The following is a 20,833-nucleotide window of genomic DNA, read 5'->3' on the forward strand; positions in this document are numbered from 1 at the left end:
CAGAATTAGACTCTTGGAAGCTGCAGATGTTTATATTTATTACTTAACCACATCTGGCCAAATGAACTTCCTCTCTAATGACTGCTGTGTTCTAGATTCCTCTGCAAACCGTTTTTCAGAAGGAAATCTGCATTTGAGCTGACAATTTTCATGTCAGGTCTCATTCAACTGCAAATTACCATAGCTGAATTATATAACCACTGAAAGCAGGCTTTAAAGCAAACTGCAGTCTTTAACTCTGGCAATGCTGCTGAATATGACCGTAATTACTGCTACACCAGCACTTTACTTAGACTCCCCTAATGCCCTGTGTCTATTGCCAGTAACATATTATGGATTACCAACCTAGTTGGTTGCTGTTAAATATATAGTCTGTCTGGTATTTGAATTAACAACCTGAAGATAACTGACTGCAGTTATGTCATGTCAATACAACACCTATAGGAATAAGAGGAAAAAAGCACAAATTGGAAAAAATAATGTGAAAGGTATGCATAGATAGTCTCAGGACTTTTTTCATCTTGTTTAATAAAGTATATTTGAATCAAGATGAGAATCTGGAAGGAAAGGAATACCTCACCTACTCTTTTACAGCAAATAGAGATAGGACACAAAATGTTCTTTTACCCATAAATGCAACTTATTTATGTTTTATCTTTGTAAACATTTTTTTCAGTCTATTGCTTGGCAGCTTCTGTTGGAGTTGAAGCTGGTTAACACAGGAAAATCAGCTTTTGGAACCGTGATTAATTGATGCAGTCTAGTAACACAATCATAGGAACAAAAAATACCTTGATGTCATGCCAGTGACTATTTCTGGTAGCAAGTTACACAATACAGAAAAAAAATCTGTTTGAACTTGCCAAAGAGTTGGACTTTCTATTACATTTCTCCACATTTTTTAACTTTATTTTGCTATACACTGGAGTTAGTATTTAAATTTCCTTTTTTTATTGTTGTTTGTTTGTTTCCAGTTTGGAGTTATAGAAATCCATAAAAGGTTGCATATACAGAGCTAATATTGGAAATCATTAAAACCATGTAAATTGCACCTTGGTATTATCCTTGGCTCACAAGCAAAATGATAAAAATGAGGACTCTGAGAGGAATCATACAGGCGTAGGGGTTTATGCACAGAAACATGTGAACTGTATGCCCACTGATGTTATGTGCTAAGGCTGCCTGTATCCTTTTGGGTGTATTTATGGTGGTCCCACTGAAGTGGCTGGACCACCTGTCCGGATCTCTGTTCACAACCTTCCTATTTTATATAATGTTCCTATTTGTTGTCGACGGAGGGAAGACACAAACGCTCAATATGAGTGTTAAGTATGCTTCCGCTTTAATGGATAGCTCAATTGTCTTTTATCGTGTACAGGATAATTAGCTCATACATATTGCAAAAGCCAAGCTCCTTATTGGTAAGCGTCATTTCCTACCCTATCTGTTAGTTCCGTATTCGTGGCATATGCTAGTTCCCTTTTCTATTTTAACTACCTCTACTATCATTGGTCCTAACTGCCTGGGACTTCTCGCAAGAGTTCCCGGACAAGCCTTGCATACGTGCCTTTGCTCTTGTTTTTCTAGACCAGCTGGGTGCGGTAACCCGCCATTTCTTTATCTTGCAGCTGCACGAAATCAAAGTGATTACGTGCAGCGAGCCAATCCTCAACAATTCCCCCGTTTTTATTTTGTGCTAGAAAAACCCTACTTGTTAGTTGCTCGAGCCTTTTTGTTAGGCAACTAAATACTACTCGCGCCGCTACTATGGTTAGTGCAATTATTAGCAGTAAGCGTAGCCCTTCTTTTAATAGACCCAATATCCAGCCTCCCATGTTCCCGAACCAACTCGCAAACAGTTCATCAAGCCAACTATTCTGGACCACTATCTTCTTGGTGTGGTCTCTCAGCCATCTCAGCTGCTCGTGGATTGATTCACCATGGTCCGAGAGATTAAAACAGCACATTCCTTCGAACTCTTCACACCCGTGGCCCTGTGCTAACAGCAGAAAATCAATCGCCGCTCTGTTCTGCAACACAGCGTGTCGCAGGCTATCCAGGTCCTGGGCCATTTCCGTGAGTATCTGTGTGGTTACATTTGCTTGTTTTACAGCCCAACAAGCTAGTTTCCCAAGACTAGCCATAGCATGGGCTACCGCCACTCCGGGCACAAGTGCCGCCGAAAAGAATCTTTCGGCTGGACCCCAGAGCTCGACCTGATCATCACAGTCACTCCCCAAGGTTTTTAGACTGCGTCTCGTCCGGCGTTTCCATTGTCGAGTAATGTTTCGCAGCTCTTGACTATGTAGATCAGGGGCAAACAGGGTCAGGCGTCCCATAACGCCTGTTTTCACCCCAACAGGCTTATTGTCCATCAAAGTCACATTTACTGCGGTTGCCAAGTCCAATCCCCAGGCTCCCTCTGGTGGCTGGTTGGAGGTGAAAGGATTCGTCTCGGTTGGAGTCTCCGCAGCTGCCGCCGCTGTTGAGGGGAAAGCCGCTTTTTGTGTCATCGCGGGGCGGCGGTTCCCGCTGGTCTTCCCGTTTCCCTGGGTCTTCCGCCGGCAAGCAGTTTCATTATGCGTATTAGATCGGCAAGAGGGACACCACACATTAGCCGTCCCACATTGCCTCTTCATATGACCCGCGATGCCACACCGATAGCAGCGTAGTGCAGGTCTTCTCGACGAGTGAGGTCCTTTTCCACTTTGCAGGGGGGCAAGGGCGGCGAATACCTGCGACTGACTAGCCTGCAGTCCCTGAGTAATACTTTCCCCTACCTTTCGGATAGCGTCAACCAATAGCGCCTGCGAACCTATCGGTATCCGCGACAATCGATCAAGAGCCTCTTCTATAGTCCAGGTACTGGGCAGCGTATTTAGAACATTTCGAGAGGTTTGATTACAATTTTGAAGGGCGCATTGTTTAAGAATAGGGCCTTTGAGATATTCGGGTAACCCAGCTACCTGTATAGCTGCGGCAACCCTATCAATAAATGTTCCAAACGCTTCGTCTCGCCCTTGCTTGATGGACATATAGGAGGGCATTCCTCCAGGCTCCCTAATTTGGTCCAGTGCTCTCCTAGCTAGCGTCATGGCCGCTTTTGCCTTATCCGGCCCCATTAGGGCCTGGGCCTCCAAGCGATTGTATGCACCGACCCCCAAAAGCTCATCCAGCGTGACCCCGTATAATGGATCTCCGGGCTGACGCTGCACCGCAACTGCCTCCTGACAAGCTGAGTGCCAATGGGCATTAAACAGCAGGATCTGATGCTGCGTCAGTATTAGTTTCATGATATTACGAATGTCGCCGGGGAGCAACACGTTAGTGGACCACAGATAGTCTAACATCTGTTTCGTTGGCTCCCCACGTATTCCTGACTCATTTACCGTGGCACGCAATTGGGTCAGTATTTTCCAGTCCAGATTTGTCATAGTAACAGTTATCTGGCCCTGGGCGTCTGGTGGAGAATACACCACGGGGAAGGCGCCTACAAGCTCTGTCGCTGCCCCCACATCACCTTCACGTAACGCCTCCCCTGCTATTTTCGCCCAGAGTCCTGCTCTCTCCGACCCCCCTGATTCGAGTCGCATATCTTTCAAAAATGGATTCTTATTTCTCCCCTCGCCTGCCGCCTCTCCCTCGGGAGTTTCCAGGGGTAGAGGAGGTGCACTGGGTCGTGCCCCCTCTCCCCATCCCCCGGGTGCCTTCATGGTGAATTGTTGGACCGATGGAGGGAGGGGGTACGGATTGGCCTCTTCATCCGCCCTCAACGTTTTGCCCAGCCGCTCTGTTGCAGCGGCTGCTACTTTCTGTTCTACCCGATGTATTGTTAAAGCATTCGTAACAGCCCGCCACGGTTTTGCCAGCTTCTTAGCCGTCTTATTCTCACTAATCATTTCCTCAAACAATATATTACCAAACTTACGCCACTCATCCTCCTCAAACAATGTGTCGGGGTTAATAAAGCAACCCTTCGCCACCCCATAGGCCACTAACCCCTGTAATTCTTTATGACAATCTATATCTGGCGTCTTACGCTTTTCTAAAAAGCACTTAAGTAAATCAACTGCCGCTTGTTTCTCCATTCTTACTTACGGTGCCGTTGCCCCCGTGTAAAGTTTCTGTCTGCGGCGTTCCGGCGGGACCCACTATGGGTTCGTCCCGGGCGCTCTTCCCGAGTCGCCTTCTGCTCGCCCCAATCTTGTGTTCCGGAATCCGGGTTACGTAGTCAGAACCGGCTTTCCCCTTTTTCTCCGTCACCTAAAACCGGCTTACTCGTTTCGGGTCCTCGTCCAGCAAGGGTCCCTGTTTGGGCGCCATTTGTTGTCGACGGAGGGAAGACACAAACGCTCAATATGAGTGTTAAGTATGCTTCCGCTTTAATGGATAGCTCAATTGTCTTTTATCGTGTACAGGATAATTAGCTCATACATATTGCAAAAGCCAAGCTCCTTATTGGTAAGCGTCATTTCCTACCCTATCTGTTAGTTCCGTATTCGTGGCATATGCTAGTTCCCTTTTCTATTTTAACTACCTCTACTATCATTGGTCCTAACTGCCTGGGACTTCTCGCAAGAGTTCCCGGACAAGCCTTGCATACGTGCCTTTGCTCTTGTTTTTCTAGACCAGCTGGGTGCGGTAACCCGCCATTTCTTTATCTTGCAGCTGCACGAAATCAAAGTGATTACGTGCAGCGAGCCAATCCTCAACACCTATTCAAGGTGAAAAAAAAAAAATCGCAGGTAAATATCAACTGAGGGAAGAAAGAATGAAGATAAACCAATAGTAGAGTGTATCCAGAATGGTAAAACACAAAGAGATGAATACAGACTCTACCTCAGGAAGTCCTTAAGCTACTAAAAACAGAAATCGGATCAACATGCCAGGGGAAGTATCACTGTTTTTACTGCCTCTCCCTAAGCGTTTGCTACAAACACAAGCTGCCAGGCTAGGTGAACACCTGATCTGACACAGGACTACCTTTCTCAGGTTCTTATTAGTAAGTATATTCATTCCTGGTAGTGTCACTGATTACAAATATTCATCAAATAAATGAGAATCAACCAGCAGTCCCTAGGACATAGGCACAAATCTTCAGCGTATCTGAACGGTTGTAATTTTCTTGCTGTCAAAATTGCTATGTTGATTTATATCATCCTAAGATCTTAACCTGCAGATCTGTTTGACTGGGTCAATTTTACCATGCTATTATGACAGTATTTATAAATAATCAACAGTGCGGAGCACCGGTCTATTATAATTAGTGAAAGAGTAACTTTTAATTTTACGGGAAAAAATATTTTTTGCAATGCATAATGAAGTTTGAAAGTAAATTTCTAATTAAAAAAATACACCTTCCTAGTATCTCCTTAGATTTATAGGCAAGTTTTCAGTGTGCATTTAGTAAATGCTTTTAGCTACACAGTACTTTTTTCCACTATTACTTCTTGTTTCTGCATTAATGCTACCAGTTCTGGTAAGAAAATTTTCCTTGAAATCATATTTATTAGAAGCAAGAAAATTGTCTGGAAGTAATGAACTTCCCCAAACCATCCTCTATGGAAATTTTGAGAAATAAATTTCCAGGACTATATTTATAGGCTCCTTAGCTAAGCAAAGAACATACTAGGGCAAAGGATGCTTACAGATTCTGTTAAAGGCTTTTGTAAAGTGATTTTTCAGAATGTACAATGGCATAGGGTAATAGAGAGTATTACAGCAGACATCTTTTTGTTTTGTGTTTACAGAGCACAAAGCACAATAGGATCTTAGACAATAGGTAAGACCTTCTAGGCCCTTACAGAATGTGTATAAAGAACAGTATGATGCAGTTTATATTTGTGTGTTTATATGTTTATTTATTTATTAAGCCTTTTAAAAATGTCTTTACAGTTTCTGAATTTGAAACTGTTTCTGAGCTGTTTCCTCATTAGCACCCTGAGGAGTAACTGCTGAAGATAGGTGGAAAATGCCAGTTTAGTCCTTGAAAAGAATGATTTGTCTAGACCTCATAACAGTGAGTGGCATACAAGAGGTGTGCAAACGAGGCCATCTCTTGACAGAATTGACAGAAGCAGTATGTGGACTGCTAGGGAGATGAAAGACTGCAGCTGTTCGAAAGCTGGCATGATGTCATAAGCTGGTCTTCTCCTCCATGGATCCACTTGTTTGGTTTACAGGTGTACAATTTAGCTTTTAAGAAATTTGGCTAAAAACAAAGGCTCATCATCTATTATACTCAAAAAAAAAAAAAAAAAAAAGGTCAAATAATTCTCACATAGAATGCTATAAGCTGATGATATGTTGCCGTTTTCCTAGCCACAAGGGCACAAAAGATAAAAGATGGTTAGTTTCTAAGGTACAATCTGACTTTTCAACTGCACTGTGTCCCAGCTTGGTAGCTATTTAAAAGAATTTCACAACTGCTGTCACACTTCCCATAACAAGGAGAGGATATTACAAGTGAGGCGTTTCTCTTATTGCTACCTAGATCCTATGAAAAATCATACAGAATGTCAGGCTTGACCTTATGGCACTGAAAAAGAACTTCACCATATTATCTCCTTGGAAATGCTGACTTTTTTTTACAGGGTACTTGCCCCCTCCAGTACAGGCTAGTCATGATATTTGGTGAATTCTTAGCCTGCTGAAGGACAAAACAGTGTCAAAAGGGAAATTGTGTTGCCCAGCTGGACAGACAGTGTGTGGATCCCACTGAAATACTTTTCCATACTCTGGGCTTTATACTTCACTTTCAAATTATAGTTATCAATATATATATGAAACTGAAAACAAGCAGCTCCTTATTGGAGCTTGACTGATACACAAACATAGCAGGAACTGTTTTGTATTTCTAAGTAATTCCACTTTTGTCTTGTAAAGGTACTCTTGGAAGAGAGGTAGTAAAAAAGGGATGAAAATAAATGCAGGAAATAAAGGAAAATAGAACTGTCCTCATAACTGCAGAGTACTTAGAGCAGTAATTCACCTGAAGGGAAATAACTAGCTGTTTGTCAGTGAACAATTTGTTTTCATTGATCTCTTGGTTAAATATTGAAGACATTTGCCTGTGGGATTCAATGAATGAGGATAAATTCCTTAATCAACCCTCCTTTTTGAGCATATGCTTGCAAATCAAGTTCTGTCACAAGAGGAAGACTGGCAATGTTTTCAAGAATGCTCTACCACTGTCACCTGAGCCCTGCAGTTGCCCATGATATGAACTCAAATTCAACTGAAGTTTTCTAACTATTCTGTAAAATACACAGTTTTCAGGAAGACAAATATTATACATAACTATATATGTGGTCAGATAACATGCATGTTAAAGCACACATTACAGCAAAGAGCTTGTTAAACTCTAGTGTTCTCTTATTAATCTTCTAAAAGAATCTTTCTACATACGATTTAATTAAAAGTGGATTGGTTTTGTTACTTTTTTCCACTCATAAGATGTAGCTTCTTTTTCCCTCACCAAGTTGTCTATGAATCAGTTAAGCACATACGAGCCACAGACTCACACTAGAAGTCCATTCAGCCAAACATACTATTCTACAGAGGACAAAAGTGGATGTTTGAGAAGAAGTAGCAGAACAAGATAAGTATATTTGCAAAGCAACCTCACAGTGTCTGATCAGTTTAGTTCACGGATTTACTGGGACAGATATGGTTAATTTGTATTTAGCAATCCCAAGGGATAATTGAGCTCATTTTAACTCCATGTGACTTTTTGCCAATCCATATCTTGTGGCAAAGAGCTCTACTGCTATGACTATAAACTAATCCCCTGCTCAGCCTTTTATCTTGAACTCACCTTCAGCTATCTTCATGCGATGTCCCTTACTTTTCATTAAAAAAATGAGTTTTTTGTAAGATATTCCCCAGTATTTCCCAGGTAGTCTTGATGAATGCATTACTGGTTATTTTGGAATTACTCGTCAACACATATAAATGATTATTACTTTCACAACACCAGTTAAGGATGCTTTAAAAGTCTGTTTCTGCTCTGAAGAAAGCCCACAGGATTGTCATCATAAGGTTTCATGTTTCTTGGTCTGCCAGTAACACCAATCTCCAATGTCTGCCCTGTACACGCATAACAAAGCAGAGGAGGGTATGTTTCCAAAAGCCAACAAGGCAAGCAATGTAAAATTTAAAAACCAAGCTGGATTCTCTGTCATCACACCACCTGTTTTTGCAGACCACTTTATACTTTCAATCAAATCTGGGCATGCTTTCATTGAAGAGTGCCAAATAAGTAATATTTTTCAAGTCCTATTGACAGCAATGTAAAAATTGTACAAATTACTTTGAAACCCTAACGGAGTAGGGTTACCACAAAGACATTCAATCCATTTGTACCTGACTTCCGTGGAAGTTCTCTTGGGAAAACTGAAGGTGCGGTCTTAATTCAGATATAAGTGTACCATGAGCATTTATTTAGTTATTAAGGAGATACTTTTGAAAAGTGTATTTTCCAGAATATGGAAACACTTAGTATAGAAACTAAAACCCCATCTTTTTTCAGAAACTTTAGTCTCCTACTTGCCTCCCACACTTCCCACGGGATCTTGAACTCCACTACAACCAAGCCTGTAACTGATTATCACCTCCTTGACCAATTTTTGTGTTAGCAAATAACAGCAGATCCAAAAAGGCTACATTGACTTCCTCATGTTAATCAGGTCAACTGCAGCAAATACTCACCACATCACCCTGCATTGCCTCCACAAGGCAATCCTGCTCCACAAGGCCCTGTTTGTTATTTCAAAAAAGAGCTCCATACATTTAAGCTACTGCTTCATGTAAAGGATATACATCACTCCTCATCTTCCCCACTTGTATTTCCAGAAGAGCCTGCGTCCAGGTGTCTCAGAATGCCAGTCTTGCAAGCTGTGGTGGTTTCACCCTGTTGCTTTATTTTCCTGAATGGACTGCAAGCACAGATATAACTGCTTCTCTGGACAGGAGGATAAGAATGCAAATACTGTGTAATTCAAATCTGAGTCAGTTCTTAAACCTGTTGCTGAATCAGGTTTGGAAGGACTTCTTTGAAGATGCAGCAGCTGAGTACTTAGACCCCCCCCCAAAAAATTGGATGACTATGGTCAGAAGAACTTGTCTGTATGTAAACATATATATTTATATTCTCATTATGAACTTGTAATGGCTAAGGCTTTGTGTGACCATACTTATGTTCACATCCAGTGGGTTAAATCACATACACTGCAGTTGCAAAGTAGTTTTACTCAACTACTCATTGCGTATAGGCCAAAACTATATCCTATACCAATGTACGTTATTTAATAAATAATATGGAGTCTTTCAGGTAAACAAGTGTGCTGGGAATGCTCCCTGTATAAATAAGGCTCAGGATACTTATTTCTTCTGTTGATGTTAAGAATTTATATTCGTTTGACTTCAATGTCCATAAAAGAGCAAAAGCAATTTATTATGTTAGTGTAAAATCACACCAAATAAATTGAGGTTGTTGTGTATGCCAATAGAACGAAACCTTTATATATGTCATATGTTAAATTAAATGAAAATAAACTATTTGCCAGAAATGTCTAACATGCTATGACTTTTTATTGGAAAAAGAATTAGATTTTAACTACCTCTCTCTTCACTGTCTCCCCATCTTTCCAACTCATTCTGTCACGGGAAGGCCACAGTTAACAGGCCACTGAGTTCTTTCTGGGGAGTGAGGGAACTCTGGTTAAATTACACCAAAAAACATGTATACAGAAAGTTCAGCACAAGCAATTTTGTTTCTAACACAAGAAAAAATTTCAAAATACTCAACGTTCATCATTTACCACTATTTTAGATTCAGAAAAAGAGCTGTTTCATCAAAGGACACCTGAAGTACAAAACTTCATCTTAGTTTATTCTCTGTCCATGAACTGCAGGTAAATAGAAGGGATCTGTGCTTGGGGAGCAGAGGGATGACAGGCACTAGAGAAAGTATTTAATAATGCAGGCAATATCATCTTGCTAGAGAAAGTGCTCTGGAATTATACCTTTTCAGATAAAATTAATGACTTAGTTCAAGTATACTCAGCCTAACAATTAATCAGTGGAGCTTCTGTGAAAGACTATCAAAGGAAATGGTGGAGGTGAAACACTTCAGGGATTTACCATACTCTTTAATTTCTAGAAAGCAGCAGGTTATTATACTGATCACAAGCCTGCAGGCTTGAAGCTAGAAGTCCATATGGTTTTGAATGCATTTTATTACTATCATCAAAAAGTAGAGTACATTCAATAGTATAGCTTGTTTTCTATTTGCTACAAAGGTATAGCTGTTGGATGATAATGTAAGTGTAATTTTGATTTCAGTAACAGGACTGTAGTATGACTCTATGTAACCATTATTCACCTATGGCCCTAATTATTTTTTTCATGATCTAATTGTCACAAGGAATATGTGGAATATTAACACCATAGTGACAAACAAGGGAAATAGAGTAAACCAGACAAATATTGGAGAACTGGGCTAAAGTTATGAGTTCATAGGCACTGGATGCAGCAAGGTCAAAATATCCATAGCTGAAAGGATTCATTCCCGTTCATCTTTTTACCTGTTTTTCACACACGGCCTCAGTTAATTGAAGATTGCCTCCCCAAATAAATATTATCATTGACTTCATGGGGGTCTAGATCATACTCTTCATTCTTTGTGTTTATTTAAATACACAAAATCTCCTTCATAGCCTGCCAGAGTAATGGGAGTTACATTGAACAAAAACTGAACTTGTTCAGTATACCTGTGGGCAACAACTTCATATAGAAATGGAAAGTTAACTTGAACAGTTCACAGGAAGACTCTTGCAGAACTCTAAAGCTCCAAACAGTTGTCCTCTAAGCACTTCTTTCTCCAACATATTTGCTTAGAAATAGAAGCATTTTCAACATGGACAAAAAGGACAATTTAAAAAAAAAAAAAGGAGGGAAAAAAAAAAACTTGGATTAAGATTTGAAATTTGATGCAAAGACTTATATCAGTGGAAGTTTAACCTGACCAAGTCTAGTTTGTGACATCCAATGTCTTTGTCCACATCATGTCAGATGTTACATTTACCCTATCTTTTCTGAAATAATTTCTTCCACTTTGGAAAAGCTCATTTATTGCCTTTAGGCTGCATTAAAAGGGAGAAGCTTTATCTTAAATTAACTTCCTCTGATAACTATGTAGAGACTTTTTCAGGAATGCAGCCCTAAAAAGCAAACAGCAGACGTTGCTTTACAAAGTCAATTTGCATAAATACAACATTTTCACCTGACAGTCAAAAAATACAGTTCATTACAGCAACATTTTACATAAAAATGGTAGAATCCATCAAGATTCTGCCAACAGGAATGTTTCACACAATAAATATCTGAATAGAAGCCATCACTGATTAATTTAAACCTCACAAGATTGCTCCATCACTTCTAAAAAAGACTTACAATACATCCATGAAGCCAAAGAATTTTTAAATAATGACAAAGTACTTTTCAGTACTTACTTCAGTAAGGCTATTTATTTATTTATTTATGTAAGGCTGTTCTGCAGCCTTTATGTCAAAATATTTTCATTAGTCAGTGGAAACAGCCTAATCCTTTCTTCTTCTTTTTCATGTTTGTAGACTCGGTAGACCCACATTTAAGATAGCATCACCTCACACCCAACAATAGCTAATAAAGCTATCAGACACTTCTTGACTTGGAGAAAACGTGTATATGTATAGAAAGAGATACAGAATTGAAAAAGACTACAATGTCATGCTAAAAGTGTTTTCCATTTAGAAAAAAAAAGTTTAATTTCCAATCAATTGGAACTTTGTAAGTACTGTATTTAACATCACGATGTATACTAACCACTCCATGATTCAACCCCCACATAAAAATGTAACCAAGATGACAACATCATTATTGCACCTAGAATCACAACTTAGCAAAAAAAATAGCAAAACCAGGTAATAAGGGAGGTACCAATCAGAGCAGCTCATCATGGCCCTATATTCTCCATATCTGGAGAGTAACAATCATGATAAAAAGCACCTAGATTTTTTCAGACAACAGTTACTTGCAGAAGCTAAATATCCAGATATCAATACTAGACATATACCTGGTCATTCATTGTCTTAGTCACAGATATGTATTTCTGGTTGAAATCACTGACGATTTCTGATGTAGAGCACATGCATTGAATCTAGATAACAAAGGCAATGTTTAACTAGTTCTTTTCTGCATTCTACAGTTACTTCAGGATTCTGGTAATTCTCAATATTTAACAACATTCTTCTATGAATTAATGAAGCTATAAGGTCACTCAGGTGAAAAGAAATACTAAAAAAAAGTGTTTGCTTATTTAAGTCTTTTAGGTAGAAAGTTTGGAAGTAGTGAGTGAAAGGGAGAATCAACCTGATCCTACAGCATCTTCCAGTTTTACATATGCCCCTCTCATTCATTTTTTCACATGCAATTCTCTTTCCCACTTCCTTGCTTATTGGAATTGGATTGACAGCAAAGACCTAGGTCACATCATGAAGTCAAACAGTGGAAATAATTGTGATGGACACACCCAGAGGAAGCGGGATAAAGGCAATATGATAAGGAACAATTTAACTCTCACTGTAACATAATCTTTCTACTAACTTTTATAGGGGTTGGACTGAAACCTAGACATGAGGAAAAAGCACGTATCACTTCCTGTGCTTGAGCAGAGGCTGAGTGAACTGCGACGCTAAAAGTAGAAAAGTAGGCTTTTTTCATGTAAAAAGCCTTTATACTTTTGGGGAAACTCAGGAGAAAAGACCAGCAGCTGAGATGGAGGCAGAGAAGAACTTGTGTAGTGAGATGGACTGAAGATAAGACTGGAGTATGTCTCTTTTGTGTTATAAATTTAAAGTAGTTCAGAAATAATTTAATCCTTCACTGATTGTTACCATTAAAAAGGCAAATACACTTCTTGTTGCCTCTCACTTTTCCTGGCTATTGCTTCCCATGAGAAGGCACCCAGAGAGTTTAGTACTTCCTACACTATGGGTAGAATTAATAGGAACACAGGAAGCTCTATATGCATAATAAAAGAGTGTGTTTGGCCTTGAAATGGCTTGATCTATGACTGCCACAAGCAAAAGTGGCTGTTGGCACCAATTTTAAGATTTTTTAATATGTCACTCATGATAAGTTGTTTAAAGAATGATTGCTCTGTCTACTTTGGTCACATTTAAATGCCAGATTGGGGCTGTCAAATGTGACCGGATTTATCAATGAGTCAGAAGAATACAGAGAAAATTAAAAGACTACAAAATAAATGATTTGGGAAGTTAATTATAAATAATACAATCTGTATATGCAAATATTAAATGCATTTATTCAATTAAATCACTGCAGAGTTTTAAATTTCCTTCTGGCTTCTTTGACATGCCATCCCATCAGGCTGTTTCTTGGGGATATAATTATTTAGTTAAATGATTAACTGAATGCTGTTATACATATTAGCTATTCTGTGCTTTAAGCACATGAAAATGTTTTGTCAGTATTCTAACTGGGGACTCATCTAATTGTGGAAGGTTATATTGGGGAAGAAGAAAAGAGTCATCAGCTAAAAAAAAGTAATACGATACAGTTATTTGCACTTGCTTTTTTGAAGGTCATTGGGAAGTTGTGCACATAATACTACTGAGTCCCTCAGACCATCTAGAAGTTTCTCTTTCTTTGGCTTGAATGCCTCAAAACAGTCAAACACTTTAATCATTCAGACAGAAAAGAATGCATTGTAATTTTTATTTATCACCTTTACAAATGAGTACCTACTGTCACATGACAGAAGTAATGACCAGTAGTGTTTTTTAGCCACATCTTAGATACTCTCCGTTAGCATCACGTCATACCATACTTGCCCAACTGATATTTTGTCATAAATGAGGTGAAATGATATACAAACTCCTAAATAATTTCTGATTTTTTATGCCTCTACCTACCAATGGACAAACAGCCTCAACCCAGTGAGCTACAGCATCCACAGATTATTCACCACAAGGTGAGCTTTTAATGTAGTGCTGCACAGTCAAAAAGCAAGAATTCGTGACACTCTGTAAGCTCTCTGCCTCTCTCCTCACTTTTGTGACACATTAGACAACCACTGTCAGGAGAGACCAATTTATGACTTATGTATTCACAGCATGAGCTTAAACTTCAATGCGGTTTTAACTTTCAGTGTCATATTTTGATAGCCCATAACTGACATATAATAATGTGTTGCTTTTTAATGGCTTGTCATTGGTAATGCACCTGGTTCACAATTTAATTCCTTGGACTCCTGGGTTCACTCAAGCATGTATTTGCAGATTATTCCAGCGAAGGCATCCCCTGGATAGTACCTCTCAGTTTTTGACAATATGCCTAGATGGCTGTACTCAAGATAATACACAGTTAAGCTCTTGTACTCTATTATTCTTTCAAGTCAACTTTGAAATAAGAAAAAATAACCTTATACTGAATAACTTTCTTTCTACATGTTGCAGTATAACTACTTTCTCTATTTTTTCCAACTATGACAGCGTCTAGAATAGTTATTTTTCTTGAAATCATTAGCTTTCACCATCTTACTACCAGTAAGATTGCACCAGCACCAGAAAGACGGAGTAGGATACGTATTAAAAACAGCCCAAAACAGTAAATCGGTCATCACAGAGGAAATAGCTTTGCATACTCGAAATTATGCTGCTAGGGTTGCTAGTACAAAGTAGTTTCCATGATAAACTTAATTCAGTAGCTCCAACAGCTTCCAAGAATAGTCATCATCAAGCAGACAGGTTCCATAATGGTTCTAGTACTGAAGAGGATTTCTTTCCCTAAGTGTCAGTGAAGCCCTTTGTCTGTCTTTAAGAGAGCTGAACTGACTGAAAACTTATCTTTTGAAATGGGTACTCAAAACCTGTATACCTGAAATACCTTCAAATGCATGAATTTTGTATGTTCTTTCAAAACAGAACTTTTCATAAAGGGTATTTAACTATAATACGCTTTGCTACATTTAAAAAAAATGATTTTTCATATCAGATATCACTTCTAAATATATCCCTTGTTGAGGAGAACTGAGTGCCTGAAAAGATCTCCGCTTCTCAGCTAATCGTGTATTTACACTGGCTTAAAACTGATCCCATGGAAGCTATATCTAATATAAATTAAAATCCAAATCATGCATAAGGGCTGTAAAACTAACACAGCAAAATTCTACTTTCTGCGTAGCGTCCTTGCAAAAGGTCTTTGAGTGGAGCACATATATAATAAGAGTATGGCTAAATTGTTATCAGAAACATAACTGCATCAGTGGAGGCAGGTCCACAAGAGCCCCAGCCATGTGACAGCAGAGCTGACAGCATTCCCAGCTGCAGAGCAAATTTCTCAGTGCCTCTTACTCTGGGGAGCACGGCATGATGAAGCTCTGACCACTGCTCACAGCCTCTCTAGACCAACAGGCTGGGGTGATCACATTTCATTACGAGACCTTTCCTTTACAACCACAGGAACAAATGGCATCATGATGATGAAAATGAAATTTAGCATTTTGTCATTTAGTCTGTGAGGAAAGAATAACCTAATTAAAATTTATGTACAGCTTTTTTCAGCAAGCAAATCGGTTGAACATGATAAGCATGCAAATTTTTATTTTCTTCAGAGCACTAAAAAGTGCATTTCTTTCTGAAATAGAGGAATCAGACAGTGAAAGTATTTTCATTATTTTAAAATGTGTCCCTATGTCCAAATAAATATTTAAAATTAGGAACAATAAATAATGCAAGATTTGCTGCAGAGAAAAACTGTATCATGACTGCAACCAGATTAAGTTACATGACAGTCATTTACACCTGCAGGACAAGCTCCCCTTGCCAGTTAGAAGAACTTAAGAATCTCTGTTTCTATTTATCTTTGCATTAAAGCACCAACATTCTGAGGCAAATTTAGCCACAACATTATGCAAAGACAGCACAGCAATGCAGACAGCTCTTTTAGTGTGTCCCTAGCTACAATGATCTTGCTTTTTGATTTATTTATTCAGTAATGTCTGATTCCACTCCATCAAACAACAGTTGTATTTTTTTTCTATGATCAGTGCTTTCTGATACATATTCTGTATTTCCAGCTTGTGCATATCTGAGAGAGATGAGGGTAACAGATGAGGCAGAGATAGAAAAGTTTTTATGCACAACTGAAAATGTAAGGCTTTCTAGAAAACTGGAAAGTAAGAAGGTCTAATGGCTCTGGCGCTGAATCAGATATTTTTGCATTTCTTGTCCATGGTACAGAGTTATCTCCTGCATCACCTTGTCTATTTAAATTTTAAACACTTCCAGAGAAGAATTTGTCTTCTTGTATCATTGTCTACTAAATCCGAACAGGGAAAACATCCTTCTTTTTCTGTGCCCCGCCCCCCCCCCCCCCCGCCCACACTCTTTGCATTGCTTTCCAGTGTCCATGCCTCCTGCTCACCGTGTCCTCCTTTCTCAAAGGACTGACTGGACTCCTTTCCATATATAAGGAGTGCCTCTCCATATACTGCTTTCGGTATCAATTATTTTTCCACTTACATTTCCTTCAACAATAGTTTCAGGCCCACGATTTACTCAACTTTAAAATTGCTGCTGCCAAGCACGAACTACAGAAGGTCATCCAAAACCGTAACTTGTGCTCTTTGTGCACACAGGACGTAAGAAGGAAAGAGACTTAACCCTAAAAACACAAATGCAAACAGCCTAACCAAAACAGTTTCATTACTTCAGGATTTATGTAATCAACGGTATTTCTCTTTGAACATGAGCTGAGTTGGGAAGTTCTTGTTTTCTTATTTGTTTCCTTTTTAGATATTCAAACAGTAAAGGGATTTTATGACTATGCAGGATATGTCATGGTATGTTTATTTAACATTACGAATTCATTTATGCGCCCTTCAAGAAGGAATCAGAAAGGTTTGCTGTCACCAACAAGCTGAATGAATTGATAGGAGAGAGCACTCCAAATCCCAATATTTTTTTCAAGTGAGGCAAAGATCACCACAGCAGTGATGGTTATTTTTGTCCCCAGTTGACAATCAACGAGGTCATCAACGTAGTTTACAAATAGCTGTGCACTGTTGTCAGATCCCATTCCAAAAATGAAACAAGTAAAATGGGTTTTCTCACATGTGCAATCCACTGAGCTGCCCACTCTTCTGTAATGAACTTTGCTTCTTAGCAGTGTTGTGCACCACACATTGCAGACTGTAATCTGCATCACAATAATCTTTCAAAAACCAAACAAAAAACCCAATCCATTTAATATATTTCCCCTCTTCAAGTTATACAAAGATGTAACAAATGATGTTTATGAAGAATGGATGGAACTGGGAGAAACTCTTTCAATTTAGAATTTAATTGTAGAAGCCCAATTATAAAACTTTAATTTCCATTATCATCTGTCTTGAATATTTATCTTATCTAGCAATTATTTTATTCATAAGGGAAACCTTTGATGGCTTTTTGTTATGCTATTCTGAGTCATGGATAATGCACACTACACTGGATTAAATTTGTATGGAAAATAGGACATGCTGCCTTATGTCTGAAATTAGATGCAGCTAACTTAATTTTGCTGACATGTAAAGGAAAGGGAACTTTGTTAAAAAAAAGAGAAAAGAAATAAATTAACTTGAAATCTCATATTTCACTTGGTATCACATCTGTCTGAAGTATGAAATTTACAGAAGTTTAAACAGCAATTTACTGGAAATCAGAACAGGACCCCTGGGGTACCACTCTCCGCTGATTAAGACTGCACGTATTGAGTATTTAATAATGATGTAAATTTAACATTGTGGCTATTTAGTGCAGTTTAAAAAGCTACTTTTTTAAAGTTAGATAATTCAGATCCATAGTTACAAACTTCAATGTACTAAATCAACCTCATGCATTAAATATTTCAGTCTTAAAAAAAGAAAGAAAGAAAGAAAGAAAGAAAGAAAGAAAGAAAGAAAGAAAGAAAGAAAGAAAGAAAGAAAGAAAGAAAGAAAGAAAGAAAGAAAGAAAGAAAGAAGGGCATAGGGTAGATAAGCACAGATTCCCAATTACAAGGCTATTCCAGTAAAACAGATTTACTGCAAGATAAAATTGACGATGTACATACAACAGGGTAAAGAAGTCCTCTTTTAATTACTGTGGATAAAAGCAAAGCAATCACCACCATTTGCACTTCAAAAGCATGACATTTTCACAAAATTAGAACAGCTATACATTGTGTAATATTGAGATTATCATTGCAGAAAAAAAATATATCAAAAGATCCAAGCCCATAAATTTAATGTGATTTTAGCTTAATCTCTCATTCTGAGTCAGTTCAAGTTATGCGGTGGCCTTAATATTGACATGCTTGCTGTGTTTTCTTGAAGACACATTTTGATGCTTCCATTCTGTCCCCCCCAGATTTGTACCCTCTTTTAAAACAGAAGTAAAAACAGGTTTAAATCCATCAACACTTTTACATTCATACACATCATAAAATAAAACTGATAATATGTTAAAATCTCGTGGGGTGGGGAGGGAGGAGCCATACTTCCTTCTATCTCCCTCCTCCTCAGTGCACTGACAAAAAGGTTTAGGTGGGAAGAGGAATAACCCAGAGAGCAAGCCAAAAGCAAGACCTGCAGGATTCACACACCAGGACCCCAGCTCCTGGTCACATCGTAGCTTCAATGCCTTTTCACAGCTCTTTTGCTTCTGTGGTCTTGCTTGACCTCAATTAATGCAATGGCAGAAGCGTTTCAGCACAGTTTGTGATAGCCACGAGTATTGATGGAAGTGGGAACAGGAAGGAGAAGAAAAACTGGCATTTGGCATTAAAAAACTGATACCAGAGAAATTAGATGAATGGAGAAGGTAAGAAGAGATCAGATGCACTCTGGAAACAACATGCGTTACAAGCACCTGGGAAGTAAAAGTCTTTAATACTGGTTTTTTCTCCCAAAATGTGAATGAGCCTTACTCTCCTCTGCCTGAGGCAACTCTTTACCTTTCTCTCCCCTCATTTCTTGTGGCACAACAACTCTGAGATTCTGTGACTGAAGCAGGAATTACAGAGTTCAAGAAAACAGATTCTCTTTCTAACAATTCACAAACCAACAACAGAGCTAAGTTTGCTGCCTCTGCCAAGCGAGTGAAGAGTTCAGTCAGACCTACTACTGAACAATATGCAACAACTTTTAGGTTGTAAGACAAGAAAGGTATGCCCTTGATTATACTGCCACTTGTAACACATCATCATGCATCTTCAGCAAGCATCACAAGCTGTGTAAATGCATGCATCACATCCAAGTGGGGGTAAATATTTCATGCTACCACATCACCACTGCCGTTTGCTACAGAAACACTCAAAGGCTGAGCATGCAAGATAATGCAAGCTGCAGATATTCAAAAGAGGATACTGCCTTACTCTGGCAATATAAATGCACAGCTGACATTAACTTAGCACTCCATTCTAGAAAACCATCCACAATAACTAGTCAAAATTTGTCATCACCCATAAAGCTCAGAAGAATGTTTATAGTTAGAGTGAAACAATGTAAAATTACTAGCACAAGATTATTACTACTACTTAGAGAGAGTCAGTGCTACAACCCAGCAAACACAGGTAACTGCATCTGGGGAGTTTACAAACTCCTCATACAGCCAGCATGGAATTCATTCATAATACTGCTTGGAAAAACAAACACACAACTTTGTCCACCTTTCTGATGTCTCAGCATAAGAAACTTAACCTGCTGCTTATCAATATCAAATACGTGAAGCAATTACTTGAATATTTTGTGTGTGTTATTTTTTTCCTTACTAAGGAAGTACACATCACTGGGGTAAAAGGCATTTCCCCACTTGTTACACAGGGATTGGCAAAGTTTCAGAGAAGGCATCTAGAGTGTTCATTTTCCACCTGCTAAGGCTTAAGAACAACAGGACCCTTCTGCTCAGTCCAGGTGTGTTTTAAGGAGTACTATCAGTGCTTGACATTATTTTACTTCTCTGAAAGCACAGGTCAATAAAGTCTGCTGCGATGTCAGTCAAAGTGGGTATTCACTAACCCAATGGAAGCCTTTCCATTGATTTCTAATCATGATGGATCAGCTCATTAGTGTGTTTAGCTCTAGACTGTCACCTGCAAAGTGACAGTTGTTACATTGATTGCACACAAAACACACTAACGCTTTTATTTCAGCCTGAAGGATGATATTGCATTGATAGCATTGAGTTAGCATGGTGAACAACTGGTAAGTATCATTCCCAGTGTATGTTTACTTTTGATCCTTAACAGGGAACAAAAGTTAAAGTAAAAAATTAAGGTCATTTTCTTCATAGGCAGAGAAGGTTGCCTGTGGAGAAGGTCTAACTGAAAGGCTTGCTGAGAGTAAAGAAGAGGAATGAGTTTTCTGCTTCTTTTGTGTTAATGGAGCCTTGCTATTTTGGCTCTCTGACTACGGTACAGTCCTCTAGCAGGCCTCAGGGTCAGACCACACAACACAGCTGTTTGGCATTGCTGGAACAAGTCCATTCCCCAGAACTGGCTAACAGGCCTTTACTCTTCTCATTGGCACAGCAAAGTATGAGCAGTACAGACAACCTACGGCAGGGAAGGACAGTAGGGTCAGCACCTGCACGAGCCCTCTCTCTGTACTAAGGTGAAGGAATTGAAAGATGTGTCTAATTGAAAATGCGCCCAGAACAGACCCCACCACAGCAGTGCTGCTTGAGATAGCTGTCTGTAGTGTTGAGCCGGACTGAACATGGGCGACAGTCCAGGAATGAGGGTTCAGGGA

General features: G+C 39.0%; 2 protein-coding genes across 4 annotated transcripts in view; both read right to left on the reverse strand.

Moving 5' to 3' along the window:
- Positions 1-20,833, reverse strand: part of LOC310898447 (uncharacterized protein) — a gene marked incomplete at its 5' end in the record, with an annotated part of 290,282 nt that overhangs the window by 18,147 nt on the left and 251,302 nt on the right. The window lies entirely within an intron of this gene.
- LOC310898165 (uncharacterized protein) lies at positions 1,320-4,535 on the reverse strand. Its single transcript, XM_083832683.1, has 2 exons — positions 3,159-4,535; positions 1,320-2,780 (listed from the first exon to the last, which is right to left on the reverse strand). The coding sequence occupies exons 1-2, from the start codon at positions 4,086-4,088 to the stop codon at positions 1,584-1,586; spliced, it is 2,127 nt and encodes a 708-aa protein (XP_083688809.1). The 5' UTR covers positions 4,089-4,535; the 3' UTR covers positions 1,320-1,583.

This window comes from Anser anser (genome assembly GCF_964211835.1).
Source record: "Anser anser genome assembly, chromosome: 4".
Lineage (NCBI taxonomy): Eukaryota > Metazoa > Chordata > Aves > Anseriformes > Anatidae > Anser > Anser anser.